Source organism: Hyperolius riggenbachi, chromosome 3 (assembly GCF_040937935.1).
Source record: "Hyperolius riggenbachi isolate aHypRig1 chromosome 3, aHypRig1.pri, whole genome shotgun sequence".
Taxonomy (NCBI): Eukaryota; Metazoa; Chordata; class Amphibia; order Anura; family Hyperoliidae; genus Hyperolius; species Hyperolius riggenbachi.
In genome coordinates, this window is record NC_090648.1 from 265,010,827 (window position 1) to 265,027,192 (window position 16,366).

A 16,366-nucleotide genomic window follows, 5' to 3' on the forward strand; every position below is an offset into this window, starting at 1 on the left:
TGCTGTTCTACCAAATGTAAGTTACACATTTTTTTCTGCTTAGCTGCTCCCGAGGTTTTAAATTTAGGTTAGGTCACTTGCCCGGAGGTCTGCCTCACCGTGGCGCAAGTGTCTAGTATAATATACTTTGCATGCAAACCATATTGGAAGCTAAAGTACCTCCTAGTTTAATAAATGTTAGCACTTGTCTTGGATGCAGGGCAGGCATTTTTCAGTCTGGCAGAGGCGGTGTATGCCTGTGCGATTAACCATTCAATTGCAGCATGTGTTTAGGGATGCACAGCCTTCCCCCCCCACCTTTTCTGGTCTTTAACTTTATTCGGGTATCAGGCACAGGCACAAATGTATAACGTTTTAGAGCATAATGCTCCTGTGTCGAGTTTTACTGCAACACTAACATCCACCAATTAAATAATTTTTTAATATATTTGCCAGGCTGGGGTGCTGCTAGATGAACCTAGGCACATCCACTATCTACAATGGTGAGATCCTCCACAACTTGACAAGTATTAGGTCCTCCATTTCAAACATGGTGTTGACCCCAGGTCAGCACTCTGCATACTGAAAATGTGCACTTGTGAATGCTCCATTCATAAGCGTTTGAATGCACGGGGCATGCATGGTGCTAGCACATGCATGTTCAGTACTGTCTTCCACGTGCATTGAACATAAGTAGGATAAGTAGGATAGTACACATAAGTAGGATGTGAATGCACATGGAGAGGGCCGTGAATGGGCATCTAGAGGAAAGATATGGGCAGGAACTAGGGATAACACAGTAAAATTGGAACAGACCAACCAGCGATGTATGCCAGATTGCCAGCTGTAAAGGCACATATCGATTTATACTGACAGTTTTCAGTATGAAAAGTGACTTCAGGAACATTTTTAAGTTGCTAGTTTATTTAAAAATGTGTGATGTGGATTTTTCTTTATACAGCAGTGCAATGTCAGGAGACAAATCAGAGCGTGAACTTATGGTCATTTTCCACTAAACAAATAGTACATTTTAAAGGCTAACATATAATATGCATGCTCAACCTGGAGACATAGTTCTGATATTGAGTGGCATAATTGCAGGAATAAAGTGCAAACGTTTTGAGCATCGACTTATATCTAAGTTTTTTTAAGTAAAGCTAGATACTCTACAGGATTGGTGTGACTTGAGATCTTAATTATACAGTGATGACTTTTGAAAGCCACATACTTTGCATCTTTTGCTTGTTGTGTTAGTTTCTTCACATCCTCCAACTGTTTTTGAAGATTTTTTTTGTTTTGGTTGTATTCATCACACATCTTTTTAATTCTGTTCAGTGTGTTGATTAAATCATAAGGAGCAGCTGGTAGCTTTATAGCGAGAATCTCATTAGCAATCTTCTCTATTTCTTCAGGGTTTGGGGTGGCATCTGTAAGCAAAAAGATTTTAATACTCTGAAAAATGTATCCTCACCACCTTCTCCCCTTTCCTCTTACTACTTTTCAGTTTGGGGTTTGGTGTGTTATCTACTACGAATAGGAGAAACATGTTCAAAGGAAGCCCTGTTGTTCAAGTTGCCCCTCTCCCCCCCAAAAAAAGCAAGTTTCGTAATTTTAGAATTTTGTTTTTCTAGATAAGAGTATAATATGGATGTATAGTACTGACAAATCCCTCCAGAGTGTCCTTGATTTATTAATGATACATACTCACTGCAGTAACACTACGACAATTAACGAAATATTTGCTGTCTGATATAACCAAGTGAAGGCTGCAAATCTTTGCCAAATAACAGAAAAACCCAGTCTAGCTTTGTTGAATCACTTCTATTTGTCAGTGCCCCTGCTGTTCCCTAGACTTAGCAAATCAACCCAAGAACCTTTCAATTAATAAAATAAAGTTTTAAGTTAGAAAAGCCTTACCAACTTGCAGTGGCTTCTTAGGTGGGCGTCCACCTGTTTTGCTTCGGCACTGGTATACAGGTATGCTGTCTACAGGTAAAAAATGTGTAATTCATTTTTAATATACATAGAAAAGCATGAAGATTATAAACAGCAATCTCAATAAAGAAAATTCTCATTTTCAATTAAATTTAATTTCTGACCTATAGCAACATCGAAGCCCATTACGTAATATCCCATATTTTACAAAAAAAGTGTTAACATTTCTGGATTTTCTGGGGAAACCATGTAAGATGATGCCTAGTTTTATTGTTCATTCTATAAACATAATTATAGCTCAGATACCTTACTTGAACCTGGGAAAATGCCCAGTAACATTAGGGCCCTGCTGTTGCGTACTAGCATACTTCAAGGCAAAAGAGGATAATACCACAGTCCTAACGTATAGAAAGAGCACAGTGGGGAGAACATTGTATGATCTGGCTATAATAATGCCTCTAATGAGCACAACTTTAGTTTTATGTAAGAAATATAACACTATGTTCAAATTTGTAATATTAAATTAAAAAAATAATACCACTTTTTTACTATACCATTTTTTTGCACTTTAAAACATAGCACAAAGATGCTTTAAAAAAAGGTGCAATTTATACATTTTGTTTCACTCAATTCAGTTGCTGTTACATTGGTTTATTTAATGCCACTGAGTCTGTAAGGTGGTATTTTTAAGTACACGTGACACTTCTCTAACCAAGATTAATGATTCCCTGCACTACATATTCTTACTGTATAGTATAGATGAACTTCTCATTTTTACATCAGCAGCCAGTGTCCAGATACTTGTAGATATGTAATCTAGTCCCCATATTATTTCTTAAAATGACTATTCAATTGGCTTCTACTTTCTGACTTAAAAAGTCATGCCCCTTTCCCTCACCAGTAGCTTCCCTTTCAGTAGTTGCTCAGCTAACTGTATGTCTTTCCTCAGATCTACAGCAGTTATCAACTTTTACTCACAGTTAAACTTGCTATCAGGTTTGTTTTAATATCTGTTTTTATTAATAAATGCTAAAATTATTTTCTTTACCTGCTACAACTCCCTATATTACATTACTAAAGTGTCATGATGGGGGTGCATTTAATAAAAAAAAAACTATTTTTCTTATGTTCTCATTCATGTTATACAATTGTAAACTGGATAATTCTTCCTTCCTAGTAATTTTTCAGACCTTGTTGTATGCTTAAATATTTTTCAAACATTTGAAATATGCTTAAATAATGCTATCTAATACTATTGCCTAGCATGGGTCTTGTATTCTGATGACTAGCTCTGATCAGCCTTGACTTAAAGAACTGGATCATAGCTTATTTAAGTTAGGAAGAACTTTCAGAAAGAACTTTCTTCTGATAATGAATGACTCTGGAAGGCTCCCCTATTCCGTAACAGTAGGATTATTTGAAAATTTTCATTATTATTACTTACAGGTGCATACTGATGCAGAGTGCTGCCATGTGCAGTCCCAATTCTACATAGAACTAATGATGTTGATCCAGGGATTTTATATGATTGCCATCTGGAGTCGGGAAGGAATTTTTTTCCCTTTTGGGGCTAATTTGACCATGCCTTGTAAGGGTTTTTTGCCTTCCTCTGGATCAACAGGGATATGTGAGGGAGCAGGCTGGTGTTGTACTTTGTTCCCTGGTTGAACTCGATGGACGTATGTCTTTTTTCAACCCAAATAACTATGTAACTATAAAACTATGTAACTAAGGGTTAAGAATCCAGATCTGTAAATTATTTACAGTACAATTGCAGACCGTAGTGCAACTTTCACCAATAACTTTATTTTACAGACTATAAAACTTTGTGCAGCCACACACTACATTGAAAAAATGCCTTGGCACTTTCTCAGCTAAGCTCACAGGTGGTTGTAGAAAAAGTGATGTTGCCTCCTCTCCTCCTCCACCAGCCTACTTGCACCAAATTTATGGCCATGATAACGAACATTATTTTCATGATGGACCTCAGGCTATTTGTAGATATGACTGTGGCATCCAAATGATGGCCAGAATCAAATAGTGAGAATGCAGGTGGGTACATTTGTCGGTTTTACAGAATTATTGAGTAATAATAAATAAGTAATAATAAAAAATAAAAATGATAATTGTTTAAAAGATATGCTCAATTGACCTGAGGTACTCTTTAGGAAACAGTGCCATGCGCTAATTAGTTTGCTCAGCTGTTATAAAACCAATTTGTTTGAGCATATATTTATTGTTACTACAGTTTTTTCCCTGATTCAATTAGTTGTGGGACCTTTGTTTAACATCAAAATGACTGCTAAACGTATCATCTGCTCTCCCCAAGGTGAGAAGAAATATCACTAAGCTTAGAACGGTGAGTTCTTGCCCATTTTTTACATGTAATACTTTATTACTATTAAAATTTTTATTAAATGCCAAAAAGTACGAAAAAGTAAAAAGGAAGGTTTTTTTTTTTAAACGCCAACCCCCTTTCCTTCCACCTACAGGATTGCATTGCCAGAACAACTGCTGTGCTAGCCAGCATGGTCCATGACATTATGTGGATCTTCAAAAAGGAAGAGAAAAATGTATGCACTCTTGCAAAACCTTTCATCCATGTTAAGAACAAGGGGCTTGTCCCCTACATAGTCTGTGAGCATGCCTGTGAGATGGATGCTGGGAGAGAAGGGAAGTCACTATTGGTGTAATATGGAAGTCTGCTTGGTGTACAAAGCGATAAAAGAGGCTTGGAAAGGGCCGTGCTGATTTTCAAGCATTTTGAGATAAATGTTAAAAAAGAAAGAAAATAAAAAATATCAAAAGCAATAAACACAAACTGAGATAGAACTAGGGAATAGAGATGGCCCGAACCTCCGATTTTCGGTTCGTGAACTTCCACAAAAGTTTGGTTCGCGCGAACTTTCGCGAACCACAATAGACTTCAATGGGGAGGCGAACTTTGAAAACTAGAAACACTTATGCTGGCTACAAAAGTGATGGAAAAGATGTTTCAAGGGGTCTAACTTCTGAGTTTTTGCATGGATGAGTGGGATAGATGCCAAAAGTCCCAGGGAAAAATCTGGATTTGACGCAAAGCAGCGTTTTAAGGACATAAATCACATTGAATGCTAAATTGCAGGCCTAAAGTGCTTTAAAACATCTTGCATGTGTATAAATCAATCAGGGAGTGTAATTAGTGTACTGCTTCACGCTGACACACCAAACTCACTGTGTAACGTACCGCAAACAGCTGTTTGTGTAGTGACGGCCGTGCTGGACTGGTGTGCACCATGGCGAGAGTGCAGTTGATGGCGGCTTTCCAGTCCATATGGTCGCCGGGCTGAGGTAGCTGAATGACAGAACAGTGACTGTCCAGCTGATCAAATATGGTCTGTACACAATGAAGCAATGACTTTATTATCAAAGGTTTGCCCCCCGAGACACTCATATAGCCGGCGGTCATTGCTTCATTGTGATATGCAAGCCCCTTCACTGCGGCAAGGTAATGATCACAAAGGGGAACTGGCACATGTACATGCTTTTTGTTTTGTTGTTGCAGCTGCAGTGCAGCCAGAAAAATTAGGCAGGCATGTACACGCACCAGAAAAATTATCATAGCAGCCGCTGCTAGCAGCGGCTTTAAAAATTCAGGAATCCACCTGTAATCCTGGACCCTGTTGGTGGTGGCGGAGAAGGCAGTCAACCGGCCTGCGGGCAGAGATGCTGTGTGGGGAGTGACTTAGTCTTGGGGCAGACAGTCACATGGCGTGCAGGCAGAGATGCTGTGTGTGGGGACTGACTTAGTCTTCGGGCAGGCCTGAGCGTGCTTTGCAGACCAGGCATCCGTGGTCAGATGGTCCCTTGACCCAACGCTGTGTGCCAGAGATATCACCACTTGCCTTTCAACATCACGGTACAGTTTAGGTATTGCCTTTTTTGTGAAAAAATTGCAGCCTGGTATCTTCCACTGTGGTGTGTGGCTTTGCTTTTGTGTGCTGCTTTTCCTCAGGTGGTCCTCCCATTGCAGTTTGTGCTTTGTAATCATGTGCCTTCGTAAGGTAGTTGTCCCTACGCGGGTCTTGGTCTTTCCATGGCTCAATTTTCGGTGGCAGAGAGTACAGATGGCATTGCTCTCATCTCAGGCAGACACACAAACAATTTCCACACCGCTGAGCCCTGGGTTGATGGCACTTTGGTGGTGGCGGCCGATTGAGTGTTAAGTGGGGTGCCAGAATCAGAGCAGGAAGAGGAAGATATGTCACGCTTCCGTGCGGAAGCTGAGAAAGATGAGGTGTTCTGTGTTAAATAGTCAACTACATCCTGACAATATTGGGGTGCAAACAAGTGGTTTGACCCAGCACTCTCAATGGAGACAAGCGTGCTATAGCTGATAAGAACTTGTTGCTCATCAAGTTCAAAAATAGCAAAAAAAGAGATATCAGCAGCACCGCTACAGTGAAAAAGTTAGCTCTTTTATTAGTGCAGTAAAATCATGTGGCAAAGATAGAGCTGGAGGCAACTACAGCCCGCTGTTTCGAAGCGACATGCTTCTTCTTCAAGTTGCAAGCTCATAATGACAAACAATGTTCTCATACCTTCTTAAATATGGCCACACATTCAAATGTCAGCCAATCCACAAATTAGACTTGAGAAGTGACCAATCAGAGCAGACCAAAAGAATGGAGGACCTGATGGGGAACTTCAGTACACAGGAAGTACAACCCACAAGTGACCTCACTGCAAGAAAACACTCCCATAAGAAAAACGGCTGCTAAACCACACCCAAAACGGACCTGATGGGGAACTGCCATGTACGCGTAAAAATCACCTGATACGTAAAAATGTACGCATAAACCCCAAACGCGAAAACGCATGAAAAAAGTATGCTAAAGGCATCCACAATGGATGCCAACAAGAAAAGACGCGTAAAAAGCGTAAAAATATACGCAAAAATCTAGGAACGCGTGGAAGAATAATGCGTAAAAACCTCTGAATAAATGCTAACAAAGCGTACGCGTAAAAAGATGGGAGTGGCGTATAAACATACGCAAATAGTTAAAGTAAACTGTGCATAACACTACAAAAGACAAAAACCAGTAAAATATACATATGCAAAATTGTACAAATATTGATATGCTCTGATTGGTCACCGCTCATGCATAAACATAAAGAACCTTAATCACATCAGATATAGAAAAGTACAGGAACAACCTTAAGAAAATGTTATCTCAGAATATAAATACTAGATACATCCCATAAATTATTCCAAAAATTGCCGAAAAAAACCCAAACCTATGTTACTGGTCCTGATTGCCACCCAGATCCCAATCTTCTTAAATACAAAACGATAAATCGTACTCCCTATTTAAACCTCCTCGACCTACAGTTCCTAAACGTCTAATCCATCCTGCTTCACATTTTAGTAATGCTTTCAATCTATCTCCACCACGTAATGTCCTAGGTACACTGTCTATGACCTGTATCCTAAGTTGTGACACTGAATGTCGAGACTCGACAAAATGGGACGACACTGCCTGTTCTCGATTCTGACCACGTATCGCACACTTGTGTGATGAAAGACGTACACGTAAAGATTGTGTCGTCATGCCAACATAAGCTAAGCCACAAGGGCATTTAATAAGATACACTACATATGTTGAATCGCAAGAATAGCGTCCACGGATCTTAAACTCAGTTCCCAAAGATGGGTGATTAAAACTATCACCTTTGACAATATGGCTACAAGCATGGCAACTTTGATTGGTTTTTATTAACACATTCTGACTTACAGACTCCACATAGGAAGTTCGCGGTTGAATTATTACGCATTATTCTTGAGGAGAACTATTTCTTCTTTGGTGGGAATTTTTATAAACAGTTGAGAGGAACGGCAATGGGCTCTAACGTGGCCCCCTCCTACGCTAATCTTTTCATGGGCCTCTACGAAGAGGCATTTGTATACCAAAGTATGTATTTCCGCCGACACGTCTTGTGTTGGTGGCGATACATCGATGATGTATTTTGCGTGTGGAGGGGGCCACGTTCTGAGCTCGACCTGTTCATATGTGAGTTGAGTAGTAAATGTCCATCTATTAGATTGACTGCCCACTCAGATTTAGAGCGGTTATGTGGTATAACAACAGAGGCGCCAAGTAGAGTAAAATTAGTTAAAATTGTTAAAAAGGGGGAAGTGGGTGGACTCACCTCCCTTCTGAAAAAATGGCCAGACAACGGGCAGGTTACTTCAAGTTTAAAGTAACATTTATTATGAGCTCCAAAAGTGCAACGCGTTTCACGGGTAACAGTCCCGCTTCTTCAGGCAAACAATTTTTGGAGGGAGCAAAGTCGGGTCAAGAGCCAGATATAGCGCCTCTACCTCCTACCCCCTACAGATTTAGAGCGGGTTCCATTTCTGGATACTATGGTGATCCGTCAGGGTAACCATTTTATCACAGACCTTTACGTTAAAGCTACTGACCGTAATTCCCTCTTAGAATTCTCTAGTTTCCACCCTCGTTCTGTGAGAGAACACATCCCACGAGGACAATTTGCGAGAATTTCAAAGATAGTTACTGACCAGGCTATGCGTGACCAACGACTCCAGGAGACTGTTACTAAATTCAAGCAACGAGGTTATCCTGACCATACCTTTAAAGAACGGGATAGTAGACCTAGATGCCAGCAGGGCCTTAGACTCCCCTTTGTTTCCACTTACAATGCCTGCAGTGCTCAGCTGGGGTCCATTGTACGGAAACATTGGGGCCTCTTACGCCAGTCCTTCCCACAAGTTCATGAGTTCAGATATCCCCCACTTCTGTCTTTTAAAAGACCTCCCACTATTAGAGACAAAATGGGACGAGACAAGTATGGGACAACACCTGTAGTTACTGACTCGGCGAGCAGATTTGGCACTTATCCATGTTTAAGTTGCCATGCTTGTAGCCATATTGTCAAAGGTGATAGTTTTAATCACCCATCTTTGGGAACTGAGTTTAAGATCCGTGGACGCTATTCTTGCGATTCAACATATGTAGTGTATCTTATTAAATGCCCTTGTGGCTTAGCTTATGTTGGCATGACGACACAATCTTTACGTGTACGTCTTTCATCACACAAGTGTGCGATACGTGGTCAGAATCGAGAACAGGCAGTGTCGTCCCATTTTGTCGAGTCTCGACATTCAGTGTCACAACTTAGGATACAGGTCATAGACAGTGTACCTAGGACATTACGTGGTGGAGATAGATTGAAAGCATTACTAAAATGTGAAGCAGGATGGATTAGACGTTTAGGAACTGTAGGTCGAGGAGGTTGAAATAGGGAGTACGATTTATCGTTTTGTATTTAAGAAGATTGGGATCTGGGTGGCAATCAGGACCAGTAACATAGGTTTGGGGTTTTTTCGGCAATTTTTGGAATAATTTATGGGATGTATCTAGTATTTATATTCTGAGATAACATTTTCTTAAGGTTGTTCCTGTACTTTTCTATATCTGATGTGATTAACCCTCCTGGCGGTAACCCCGACCTGAGCTCGGGGTAGGAAATGCATGCAACTAATGGTAATCCCGAGCTCAGGTCGGGGTGGCTAAAAATAGCTTTGTGCGCTGTGCAGGAGTCCCGCGCGCCGATCGGCACTGCTCAGCGGGACTCCTGCATCTGTCCCCCGCAATGTAGCATGTGTGTTTGGCCGCCGGGATCCCCAGATCCCCTGTAATCTAGCAGGGACCCGGCGGCCATGTGATCGGGGGTAGTGGCGGCTCGCGGAGGCGGCAAATACCTGCTGTGCGGGAGTCCCTAGAGCGATCGGCGCTCCCCAGGGACTCCTGCCTGGCTCCCCCAGCAGCATCTCGCCTCTTCTTCTGCGGGAGTCCCTAGCGCGATCGGTGCTCCCCAGGGACTCCTGCCTGGCTCCCCCAGCAGCAGCGGCTGTCCCCTCTTCTTCTGCGGGCTCTCCCCGCTTCCTCTCTACGAATTCCGGCCTCCGGGTCCCCCTCTCGCCCCAGAATGCTCCTGGGGACCCGGCAGCCAATCAGAGCAAGCAGCGTGACGTCGGGCGGCGTGACGTCATGGGGGTGGGCGGGAAATTTGAAAAGGATGATTTTTCATTGGCCCTAAAGTGCATTGTATTGGATACACATGTATGAATTACATGTGTATCCAATACACTGTTGCCACTTGCATCCCTGCTGTGAGCTGTGAGCTGTGAGCTGCTTTGATCTTTGTGATCTGCTTTGATCTTTGTGATCTGCTGGATTTTTTGGATTTCTGTGTACCGACCTCTGCCTGAACTTTGACCTACTCTCTTTGCCTGCTGATTTTGCCCGATTGGATTTCCGTGTACCGACCTCTGCCTGAACTTTGACCTACGCTCTTTGCCTGCTGATTCTGACCGATATTGGATTTCCGTGTACCGACCTCTGCCTGAACTTTGACCTACGCTCTTTGCCTGCTGATTCTGCCCAATTTGGATTTCTGTGTACCGACCTCTGCCTGGATTTCGACTACTCTGCCTGCCGCCTGTACCGACCTCTGCCTGGATTTTTACTACGCTCTTCTCCTGCCACCTGCCCATCACCTGCTATGGCGTCATCTTCAAGGCATCTCACAGAGGAAGCGCTGATGCAGTTAGAGGACAGCGATCCGGATATGCCGTCGCTGGAGGACTCCAGTGACAGTGATGCGCCTGGCAACCTGTCGTCCGACAGCGAGAGTGACAGCGACTCCATCTCCAGCGACACGGAGGTCAGTGACGCACGAGTTTGGTGCCCAGTCAACACCACTCGGGCCCCACCACCGCCCCCCCCCCGTTTCCCTTTTACTGGGGAACCCGGCCTGAAGGTTGCTTGTGAACACTGCCCCCTGGCCTACCTGCAGCTGTTCTTCAGTGACGCTGTCATTGACAAAATCGTGGTGGAGACGAACCGCTACGCCGCGCAAGAAATTGCTGCTCCACGAAGGCCCCTTTCCAGGACCAGGATGTGGGAGCCAATTACGAAGGAGGATTTGTGGCGGTTCCTTGGACTGATTATTCTGCAGGGGGTGGTGGGGAAACCCCTGCAGAAATGGTACTGGTCGACCAACAAAGTCATCGCCACCCCGTTCTTTGGCACGGTCATGTCAGAGTACCGCTTTGGACTCATTATGAAATTTCTGCATTTCGCAGACAACACTGCCTTTGATGAGTCCACCCACCCTGCGCCAAAGCTAAAGAAGATATGGGAGGTTCATCAGCTGGTCATGGAAAACTTCCGCAACACTTATGTACCCCAGAGGGACATAAGTGTGGATGAAAGCTTGATGGCCTTCAAGGGCAGACTGTCCTGGATCCAATATATCGCATCCAAGAGGGCCCGGTTTGGAGTAAAGTCCTACACTTTATGCGAGTCTGCCACCGGATACATCTGGAACAGCGTACTGTACACCGGGAAAGGGACACAGTTCAACCCTGCATTCAGCAATTACGGGCTGGCGACTTCATCCGTGCTGTCCTTGGTGGAGCCACTTTTGAATAAGGGGTATTGTTTGACGACGGACAATTTTTATAGTTCACCTGAACTGTTTGAATTTCTTATCAGGAACAAAACCGACGCCTACGGCACCGTTCGTCCTAACCGGCGAGAAATGCCTACTGCCTTCGCCAAGCAAAAGCTAAAATCTGGGGACATTGTGGCTTGGCAGAAGGGAAAAATGTTGGCACTCCGCTGGCGTGACAAGAGGGACGTGTGTGCGCTCAGCACAGTCCACGATGCATCCTCTGTCACCACCAGAACGCGAGGAGGGAAAGTCCTGGACAAGCCGCAAGTTATCCTGGACTACAACCATACAATGGGTGGGGTGGACCGAGCTGACCAGGCGATGACATACTACCCCGCAGTGCGGAAACAGCAGAAAAAGTACTATAAAAAATGTTTTCGTCCTCTGCTGGAACAGGCATTGTGGAATGCATTCATCTTGCATAAGCAACGCAGTGAAAGGCCAGGATCACATGCTGACTTCATATGGAAACTGTGTGAAACCATATGCCTAAAGTACCCAACTTCATCATCAGATGTGCGAGTTGGGCGCCGTGCATCATATGTAGTCAATCCGGAGCGCCTCACTGGCCGCCACTTTTACATCCCACCCACTCCAAAAAAAGCGACACCAACAAGAATGTGTGTGGTTTGCTGCAGCAAGACGGATAGCAAGGGGAAGAAAGTCCGCAAAGAAACCCGGTTTTACTGCCCGGACTGTGATGTCGGCCTGTGTCCCGTTCCATGCTTTAAGATTTATCACACACGGGAGGTGTACTAGGGATATACTGTACTAATTATTGTATATACTGTACTGATTATTGTATATATATATATATAATCTGCTGCTTATTTGTACAGTTTTGCTATTTCATTTTATTGATAAATTTATTTTTTCCTGCAAATTTGTGTTCCAGTCTTTTATTTATATGTAAAATGTCTACCATGCTTTTATTCTGACATATTTTGGTGAGTTATAACTTTTGAATCGGAGGTCCTAAAATTCTTGAAAACAATGTACCGCTTTTGACTCCTAATTCCAGACAGAAATGAACCGCCAGGAGGGTTAAGGTTCTTTATGTTTATGCATGAGCGGTGACCAATCAGAGCATATCAATATTTGTACAATTTTGCATATGTATATTTTACTGGTTTTTGTCTTTTGTAGTGTTATGCACAGTTTACTTTAACTATTTGCATATGTTTATACGCCACTCCCATCTTTTTACGCGTACGCTTTGTTAGCATTTATTCAGAGGTTTTTACGCATTATTCTTCCACGCGTTCCTAGATTTTTGCGTATATTTTTACGCTTTTTACGCGTCTTTTCTTGTTGGCATCCATTGTAGATGCCTTTAGCATACTTTTTTCATGCGTTTTCGCGTTTGGGGTTTATGCGTACATTTTTACGCATCAGGTGATTTTTACGCGTACATGGCAGTTCCCCATCAGGTCCGTTTTGGGTGTGGTTTAGCAGCCGTTTTTCTTATGGGAGTGTTTTCTTGCAGTGAGGTCACTTGTGGGTTGTACTTCCTGTGTACTGAAGTTCCCCATCAGGTCCTTCATTCTTTTGGTCTGCTCTGATTGGTCACTTCTCAAGTCTAATTTGTGGATTGGCTGACATTTGAATGTGTGGCCATATTTAAGAAGGTATGAGAACATTGTTTGTCATTATGAGCTTGCAACTTGAAGAAGAAGCATGTCGCTTCGAAACAGCGGGCTGTAGTTGCCTCCAGCTCTATCTTTGCCACATGATTTTACTGCACTTATAAAAGAGCTAACTTTTTCACTGTAGCGGTGCTGCTGATATCTCTTTTTTTGACAATATTGGGGGTAATGGCACGTGCCTTCTTCTGAACACTGTACTTTGGTTGAGGGCCGCATGAAATCACGACAGCACGACCTTGAACAGACCTGCCAGGTGGCCTGCCTCTGCCTTTTGTTTTGTCCATATTGGGGGGATGAAGTGAAAGGTATGCACTGACTTGACTAATACAATGTGCAGTCACACAGGTGCAGTTAACAGGTTTGCACGGAGTGGTATATCACACTGCGTGCACTCACATAGGTAGGTGGGTGCACTGAACACAACAGGTAGGTATATGCAGTAATGGGTATTACAATGTGCACCTGTCACACAGAAAGGTACCGGACAGGCACAGTGACACTGCGTGTGCTCACGTAGGTCGGTGGGTGCACTGAAGTGAACAACAGTTAGGTATATGCAGTGATGGGTATTATAATGTTCAGCTGGCACAGTAGTAATTATACCACCAAGGGGTCAAAGGCCAGCAGCGACTGACTGACAGGGCTGTATATAATGCAAGTGGACCACACACAAAAAAACAAATAGATCACAAGAACAAGATTAGCTCTCAAAAGAGCTGTTGAGGGGTGCTTTTTTAGCAATACGAATCAGCAAGGAGCAAGCTAACAAGCCTACAAGAGCCTAACTAAGCTTTCCCTATAGGTCTCTGCACAGCAGCTCTCCCTTCTCTAATTACTCGCAGGCACACACTGCCTGGCTTTTATAAGGGGGGGTGGGGCTCCAGGAGGGAGTGTAGCCTGATTGGCTACAATGTGCCTGCTGACTGTGATGTAGACTGATTGACCCTAATGATGCACTATGGGGGCTAATCGAACTTCCGGAAAAGTTTGCGGTTCTCCGCGAACGCGAACCACGGAAGTTCACCGGGAACCGTTTGCCGGCGAACCGTTCGGGCCATCTATACTAGGGAAGCATTTGGGAGATAGGTGATTCGTGGTACTGAAGAAAGCTCAGCACAAAACAATAGAAATCACCCAAAAATAGAACTAATTTCTAATGCTTGAGCCAGTTAGCTTAACATATCAGGGAATTTGCAAATTAAACTGGCATTGCAACCATTAATCAAAACACTTGATAAAATGTGTGTGATGCAGAGCAATAGGAAAGTCACATAAACAACTTTGATTAATAACTACAACTGAATCAAGCCTTTATCTTTTTGTGAAGTTACAGAAATGACACTGCTATTATCTGACCATTTTCAATGCTTTCTCAAATCATTATTGCATAGTATTTTACTTACCTAGTAAAAATTCCTTAACAATTTTTATAAGCTCTTTTGATCGATTTTTATCTGCTTCTACACGACTCATTGCTTTGCTTAAAGTTTTAGTTAGCCTTGAAGCTTTTAACTTTGTATCTTCTGCAAGCTGTCTGATGCTCTGAATCTAAAGGCAATAGATAAATATTTATGTGTAAATCGTGTGAATACATTTTAAATCCGCCTATATAAGATCATTTCTATATGTAAATATTATTCGTAGAACAACCTACTCTCCTACTGTCATCATTTCCTTTTAAATACCAGAGGCAAAGTCTTCATTGTGTATCAGTGGCTGACAGAGCGTGTAGACACCATCTCGGGAGTCGGTGGCAGGAATCGGGTAAAGTCTCAGTACCACAGTGTGTGTAGGATTACTTTGCAACTAAAAGTACAGCTTACTTACACACAGAAAACTCAGTATAATACCAAGCCTGCAATATAGTACAAGGTTTTCTGGAAACAACTTTCTTCAATTGAGCCATTTATAATTTTCTTACAAAAAACTTTTGGATTTCTAAGAAAAAGTAAAAGAGCCTCCTGGAGAGATGGCTAATACAACCTATTTGTCCACCTGATTATGGTAAAAAAAATGTTTCTCTACACCAGCTCTTGTAATACTGCAGTAACAGTATTTACAGGTAGAATCCCAGTTTTGGCACTGAAGGTCCCAGAACTCCTAAACACCCTGGATATGGGTCCCATTTAAAACTTTAAATACAGATGACATCCCCTGAAAAGCTCCACTAAAGTGGTACTCTGAAAGCCCAGGTCAGTGAACAACAACAGCCATCATACATGACCCATCATGGTGTTCTAATCATGCCTGCATCACTAAGACCTGGCTGGATAAAAAAGCAAGACCCAATGTTAAAGTTGGCCTGGCAGCCAACTACTTTGTCTAACACTGCTAGAGGCTCGTTTATATCCACTTTGATGATTTAACCCTTTGCTGTAGGTCCCGAATAAATCCTGTCTGTCCTCCCTACTCTCAGCTGAGAAAAACAAATATATTGCTCATCTGCCACCTTCCATGGTGATGGCTCATCTGTTCCTAAAGAAATAGCTGAACTGCTATCTAGCCTCATACTGGAACACCAGATGGATCATCCTGTGAGACTTCAATGTGTGAGTATTACTTTAAATGAACCTGGCTACTCTTAAGCTGTCAACTTCCCTACCCACAAAATGCCTTTATTGGCTCTTATGGTTCATATAGGACTTTTAATATGCAATGCAAAAATAAACCCTGTGGCTTGGTCAGACCATCACACCATCCACCCCTTCCTCACAATACTAGCTTTAAAATCTGAAACAAGTAGATGATAAAATATTGCTCTTTAAAAGATCAGTCATCCAAGCACATTCTGAACAACTCCAGTCTCAATGGATTGACTGACTTTAACCTAGACCTTGACTTCATGGACCCAAAATACAACCACCACGTGTCATCTGGCATTGACTGCATAGCTCTTCCATGCATCAGATGTGCTACACTATAACATCATATGGATTGGTTTTATAATTCTATAAAGAAACTAAAGAAAGAGATAGACTTAAACAATGGCACAAATCTGGGTGCCAAAAGACAAACATTCCCTAATCCTTTCACTTGATAATTTACCAAGCAGTGATCAACATGAAAAAGCCATCCTTCCTACGCCTTAGAGCAACCTGTTGAATTGACATCTGAAATTATGGTTTATGTCTTTAACGTCCTTAATTATCTTGTAGTTTGATTTTTTCTTGTTTCATTAGTTTAATTTAGCTTTATGGTTTAGCTTTAAGGGAAAAAATAGCAATTTCAAACATGTGTTCACATGTCATCAACAGAATGTGTTCCCTTATCAAGGATGCATTAAC

General features: G+C 42.4%; 1 protein-coding gene across 1 annotated transcript in view; it reads right to left on the bottom strand.

Moving 5' to 3' along the window:
- LAMB4 (laminin subunit beta 4) overlaps positions 1-16,366 on the bottom strand; it is a 198,192-nt gene that overhangs the window by 32,034 nt on the left and 149,792 nt on the right. The window contains exons 33-35 of the mRNA XM_068273631.1: positions 14,486-14,630; positions 1,897-1,965; positions 1,208-1,406 (exon numbers count right to left, since the gene is read on the bottom strand). Of these exons, the coding sequence (XP_068129732.1) occupies positions 1,208-1,406; positions 1,897-1,965; positions 14,486-14,630 (413 nt within the window). The remainder of the gene's footprint in view (positions 1-1,207; positions 1,407-1,896; positions 1,966-14,485; positions 14,631-16,366) is intronic.